Genomic DNA, 6,902 nt, shown 5'->3' on the forward strand with positions numbered 1-6,902 from the left:
CAAACTTTACCAGATATGAAAGATATTATTCAAAAGTTTTTTATGCAAAGAGTTATGCGTCAATTTATAGAAATAGCAACACAGATGCAAATTAATCTATTACTTTATTAATGTAATCAGTTAAGCAATTAATACTATAGTAACAGAATTACATTTAACGCATATAACAGATTAAGCATAGCACGTAATCAATTAAGCAATTAATGCAAGTCATAGCATTTAAAAATATGACTGTTAAGGTAGTTATGACTTATCAAGAAAACAGTTTTCAACTAATGAACATTTTAACCGATTAAGAAAAGAGTGTAATCGGTTAAGTATAAAACTTAAACAAATTTCAAAACAAAAATTCAATCCAAAACTCATCAATGCACTTAGAAATCAAGTATATGCAAAGACACGAGTTTTAATCGATTATCCATATAATATAATCGGTTAAAACTAGTAGTTTGCCACAATTAAACATGTACTGATATCAGATGAATTGAAACATATTTTATACATTGTGTAAACAATTTATTCATCCAGATATACAAGGTGCAAAGAGTTTTATTAATCTTAACCAATGAATATGCATATCACAGATATATACATAATGAATATGCATAACATATAGTTCAAACATAATCAAATATATAAACAATAGTTTTGCTTAATGTGTGCAAGAACTATTAAAACATTTCTATTGTTGTCATCATCAAAAACATATATGAGATATGTGGTTTTAGCTTAACTAATGAATATGCATATCACATATATAAACATAACGAATATGCATAACATATAGTTCAAGCACAATCAAATATATAAACAGTAGTTTTGTTTAATGTGTGTAAGAAACTATTAAAACATTTTTGTTGTTATCATCATCAAAAACACATGAGATATATGGGTTTAGCTTTCACATAGCTTCCCCTGTCAACAATGTTTTCTAGACCAAATTGTTTGAATGGATTAAAAAATAATAAATAACGTCTAAGAACATGTGTCTCTCGTTGAAATCTCTCAATAGACTCTATGAGCAAAGTAAGCTAGCTTCCTATGGAAACATAAGTTTATCTTATATGACACTAAGACTAAAAGAAATATTTTCATACAGTGTTATATCAAGCAAAACATTCTATAGAAAATATCATCTGATAAATGACCATTAAAATGCTTTAGCCTTGAGAAAGCATCTTATGTTCACATCATTTGATGAATACACATTTGTCTCACCAAATAATGCATTTATTAATGAAATGACAAATGATAAAATGTCTTAAACACGTTAAACTGCTTAATGTTTATTAACGTTTAAAATATTTAATGTCTGTACGAAAAAGTACTTCAATACTTGTGTACGCTATCTCTTTATATCTGTTCAAATCAATAAAATAGAAAGATATGATCAAAATCATGGCACCTAAGAAAAAGAAGTTGTGAGAGAAAAACATTCTAGAAATGTCTCCTTGAAGCCATTTGCTCTGTTACATCGTACAAGTTCAAATTTTGCTTAAGGCTATTAGGAAAAGCGTTGGACCCTAATAAGTAAACTAATGTCAAACTTCACAACGAAAAATTATCAACTCTTCACAAGTCAACTTCTTGGTCTAACAGTGATTTTACAATAAAAGCTATATATAGAAGAAAGCTTGAAGAGAAGATGTTATTAATGAGAAAGCGCATATTAACATAAGAAGAGTAGCAGCAAGGAAAAAAAGAAAAGCTTAAAGTGTTCTTACATCGTCTGACGCTCAATGTCTTTTGAGAGAAAATCTTTATAAAGAGAGAAACATTTTCAAATGTTACAGATTGTATTGTATTTCAACACATATCCTCTCATTGAGAATTATTCATTTGTACCTTGTAGAAAATCCATTTGTGGATTTGTTGTAAGTTCTCGAGAGAACTCAAATACTTATTGTTTAGCTCAGGTTGAGTTGAACGTCTAGACAGTTGTCTAGGATTAGATCCTAGAGAGGCTAAACATAGTCTAGTCAAGTTAACTACGAAACCAAAAGTGGTGAGAATACTTGGTGAGATTTGAGAGAGGAAAAACTCATATAATCTTAAAAAATATTAGTAAAACTCCTTAAGAGTTCTTAAGGGAGAACTGAACGTAACTCAGGTTGAATGAACCAATATAAAAATCTATGGTTTACTGCTTCTTTGTCTAGAACATTTTCAATTTAATCATAATATTAAAACCTAACGTATAAAACTCTTACACATTATATTTACAAACTATTAGACATTGATTTGCAAAAAAATATTTTTAAAAACACTATTTCCCTCCCATTTATCAATTTGTGTCTTAAATGGGGAACCAGTTTTGCAGTGAACTTTCTAAAAATTAAATTTCTCAATTATCACACTTAAATTCAATTTGCATTTGAACCATTGTAGTAGTGTACCACCAAAATAGACAAAGATAAAAGAAAAGTATGCAGTGTGAACTCACAACAATACAAAAAGTTATTTATTTCTATATTTAGTTAATACATCGATAAAGTGGAACTATATTGGTAATATACTAACAAGTGCAGGTGATTACAGAAAGCATTATAGGCAAATAACATTATAGGCTGCAAATTTTCCCTTCAAAAAAGATTTGAATCAAAGTTAATAACAATTACCCAATAAATTAATTGTAAATTGAAATTTTACATTAGTTAAATAGTATTTTGAATTATATCTTCTTTGTAATATTTAAGAATCTTCTTCCAAATAAAATAGGAGATAAGGAAGGCATTGAAAGTATTTAGCAATACTCCATTTATTAACATCATATTTTGAAATTCAATATTTATTTATCTCCATAAATCTTAAATATTTCCATCACTTGTTGCATATCGCCACAGCCTCTCCATTTATTAACATCACATTAAACACAATTAACTATGACAAAATTATTTATGCTAACTTTTCACTTAAGCAATTAACCACTTTCACTTAAATAATTAACAAACACAATAAATCTACGTCTTAATAATAAAATAACGACTGCCAAAAATATAATTAAATACATTATAGATATAACCATATGTCTTCTAAGACAAAAACTAACAAATAAAACTTAACCAAGAAAACTAACCACAATTTGTATAACTGATCCATCAAGTCTTTTACAATATATTTGTGAGTGTCTATAATTTATACATAATCTATAGTTGTCATTCTTCTTCTTTACTTAATAATTACAAATAAATAAAAGTATCTAATTCATCATTACCATAACTAAAGGGGCTTCCCCTACACATCCAAAGTTTGTCCTCCAACTTCTCTAACTTCACAGTAAACATTTATATAAAATAGAAAAAATTAGATAAGGAGTAATTACTATTTATCGAATTTTAAGGAGTAAAATAGAAAAAATTAGATAAGGAGTAATTTCTTGTTTTCTAATATCCCTTAATGTATCGAATTTTAAAATTTAATTTAAAAAGCTCATTAAATTTTAAAATTTGATTTCAAATTGATAGAATTTTAAAATTTAATTTTGAAATTCAACCAATTTCAAAATTCGAATTAAAAACTCACAAAATTTTAAAATTCAATAAATCTGAATAAAAACTTCCTAAATTTCAAAGTTCAATATTTATTTCTCTTAAATTTTGAAATCCAATATTTATTGCTCTCAAATTTTAAAATTAATATTTCTTTATCCCAAATTTTGAAATTCAATTTTTATTTCTCTCCATAAATCTTAAATTTTGTATATATTCATTTAAATTAGGTTTAATATATCAATAAGTCCCTTTTTTTTTTTTTTCAGAATCTCAAATAGGTTTCTTTCTTTTTCAGTGATTCAATTGAATTCAAAAATTAAAAAAATACAATTCAATCAAGACTCTATTCGATTCAATTTTATAAAAATAAAAAATGGACCTATTTATTATTTTAGACGAAAATAGAAACTTATTGAGACATTAAACTTTTAAATTAACATGGATCAATCTTAATTTAATAAAAATTTTAAATAAAATTTATGAAACATTTTAATTAGTTTAATCTAATAGTTTAATATAATTTATGTTAATATTTTAATATTTTAACATATAATTTATTAAAAGAAGTAAAACACAATTAAAAAATAAATAAAAACAAAAATATTTAAAAACAAAAATAAACAAAAAACAATAAAATCAATACTAAATTTCAAAATTCAAAAGTGATCATTAGATTATTTTGAAAATTATGAAAGTAAAAAGAATGAAAATAAAAGTGTGAAATCAATATAAGAGAGAAAAAAAGAATCATCCTTATCATAAAGAATAATTTAGATATTAAAAGGAAGTTTAGAAGTTTAAGAAGAAACTTGGAAGCACAATTGTTACTCTTATATTTCTCACTGTTATAGTTCCTTTACTTTTTCTCCATTTTACCTAACTATCACTTTCTCCTCGTTCTTCATTGTTTCTCTTTTCAAAACTCCAAAATTTCCCTTGTTCTTCATTCTCATTTCATTGTCTTTTTAGTCACTTACGACTCCACAAATATTAATAAAAAGGGTATTGCATTTTTTACCAGGTGGTATTTATTTAACAATTTTATTTTAAAAATGACAAAAGAATTATACTAATTTTTTTTTATGAATTACAAATCATGGACAACTAGATTTAAAGCCGAAACATAATATTTCTCACTCACATATCGAATTTTACATACTAAAATAGAATCACTCAACTTATTTTCAAAATAGTATTTTTAATATTCAATCTTCAGGCCTTCTCAACCAAAACTTTCTTCAATCAATTTATCTACGCATCAAAACTACGTATCTCTCCTCTTATACGTTCCCTTTCTTAAGTAGGTTCAATAACACCAGAGAAAATCCAGTAGTAAAATTCAAGAGCAAGAAAAATTAAACCAGTTGTTTGAGCTATTTAAAGGTGAAAACAAAGTTATTTTGAAAAATCATTTCATTGCCAACGTATGTTAAAAAATCAAATTAATTCAGATTGAAAACAAATATATATAATTCATTTTCAAAGATTCACTTCATTAACCATTCAAATGAAGGAAGGAACTTAAAACACATATCAGACATGTATCACAGAGAACATCTACCACATAGTGAAAAGAAATACACCTAGATATTCAATAATTCAAACTCTAATTGAAAAATACGCATCTAACATAGCCAGATGAACAAAACCGGAGGACATGAGAATTGCAAAATTAAGTGGTTCTTACTGTCATCCATTCTAACAATTAAGATATCATAACCAAAACATGAGAATGCATTTCTGAAACTCTCCACTCAAACAAGAAAAAAGATAACAGCTTTCAATCACCCTTCTTTCTAAAAGAGCATCCCTCAGTTAGTCTTGCCCGTCCACCAGTTGGCTGGCACAAGACAGTCTGGCAGTTCCCACATACAACAACAGTCTGAGAGTGGCTAAACACAGTCGTTCTGCAGTAAATATTCCATACCAATCAGAACACAATCAAATTGACCTAGTTCCCAATTAAAATCAATCAAAAAACACAACCTAGTTCCTAATTAACATTAATCAAAACTATACAATCCATCTGACCTAGTTCCTTAATTAAAATCAATACAATAAATACAACCCAACTGACATAGTCCCCAATTAAATCAAATAAAGAAGAATACAATTAAACTACCTCAGTTCCAAATAAACTCAATAAAAGCAAAGAAACAACTTACATGTTAAAGCAACCCTGACACTTAACATCCTGCAAAAGAAGAAAAAGATCAACAAACCCAGTTGGACAACAACTATAAATTCATCAGAGTAAAACCCATTTCATGAACAGCAAACATTAGTTTGGGCAAAATTTTCGTTTCATTCAAAGGAAAATTAAAACAGAGTTGGAGCATATATGTCACAATACCATGAAGAAAGAGTTTGGGGACTGAACAAGACGCTTGAGTTTGTGTTTCCTCTTCTCAATCTCAGCGGGAGGATTCAGCAAATCAATATCATTTTGAAGAACCTATTAAAAACACACAAATAAACAGTTATTCATCAAGACCAAAAAATTAAAACACAATTGAAAACATCCACCAACAACACATAACGTGGAAAAGGAAAACAGAAGAATGAACAAATGTCAACATATTCCGCTATCTTTCAAGCGTGTCTTCTCCAACTAATATGAAAACAAGGGCAAAACAAAGTTAGATCTAATGTGATGAAAAAGGTACTCACCATGTTGGGCAAAGAATTTGGAGGAATTAAAAACCCTAGAGAAGGTGTGAGTTGCGTTGCGGCTGAAGAAGAACGAGGTTTAGGGTTAATATCAAATGGTTCTTATATAAAGAAGGATGTGTGTCTAATATATCTTTCTCAACAGGCCCGGCCCAAAAGTATGGTTTCTTCTTACCAAAGAAAAGCCATTTATTTCTAAATAAAAAATTAGAAATAAAATAAAATTATATATATCAAAGCTGTTATTTTAAATTAAAAGATATAATTTTAATTTAGGCATAATTTTAATATGAAATTAATATTAAAATATTTAAAAAATATATTTTTCATATTTGTTTCCTATAAATACTATTTCGATAGATATTTTATCATCACGGTCATTTTTTTACTTTTATTATAAAAATTAAATATTTTAACTTTAATTAGAATATTTTTATCAATAATATATATTTTGTTTACACCATAGTTATTTTTTAAAATAAAATGATATTAATATTAATATTCTATTTTTCTGATACTCTGTTGATTACAATTTGATTAGATCTACATTCGTTTTTTCAAAAAACTTTTTTTTTATAAACAGTGTAATTAATTTTTAATATACATTGTAATACATAATGTCATACCTCATACATAATACAGTGAACTTGTAATAGTATCACAATCATACAATACATAAAAATGTTAACTTATGTATAATGTGTAATAATTTTTAAATTAAATAATATATAGATATATAAA

The 6,902-nt window shown here is 26.4% G+C and overlaps 1 protein-coding gene across 1 annotated transcript; it reads right to left on the bottom strand.

Moving 5' to 3' along the window:
* Window positions 1-4,993: 4,993 nt before the first annotated feature.
* Window positions 4,994-6,295, bottom strand: LOC106753807 (40S ribosomal protein S27-2). Its single transcript, XM_014635663.2, has 4 exons — window positions 6,162-6,295; window positions 5,845-5,946; window positions 5,657-5,685; window positions 4,994-5,398 (listed from the first exon to the last, which is right to left on the bottom strand). The coding sequence occupies exons 1-4, from the start codon at window positions 6,162-6,164 to the stop codon at window positions 5,272-5,274; spliced, it is 261 nt and encodes an 86-aa protein (XP_014491149.1). The 5' UTR covers window positions 6,165-6,295; the 3' UTR covers window positions 4,994-5,271.
* Between the last annotated feature and the right edge of the window lie 607 nt (window positions 6,296-6,902).

Source organism: Vigna radiata, unplaced genomic scaffold (assembly GCF_000741045.1).
Source record: "Vigna radiata var. radiata cultivar VC1973A unplaced genomic scaffold, Vradiata_ver6 scaffold_7, whole genome shotgun sequence".
In the NCBI taxonomy this organism is placed as follows: Eukaryota; Viridiplantae; Streptophyta; class Magnoliopsida; order Fabales; family Fabaceae; genus Vigna; species Vigna radiata.

Coding starts and splice junctions, on each gene's coding strand:
- LOC106753807 (XM_014635663.2), bottom strand. Junction 5,686..5,844: donor CCCCAAACTCTTTCTTCATG/GTATTGTGACAT, acceptor CTTCTTTTGCAG/GATGTTAAGTGTCAGGGTTG. Junction 5,399..5,656: donor TGTCAGGGTTGCTTTAACAT/GTAAGTTGTTTC, acceptor TATTTACTGCAG/AACGACTGTGTTTAGCCACT.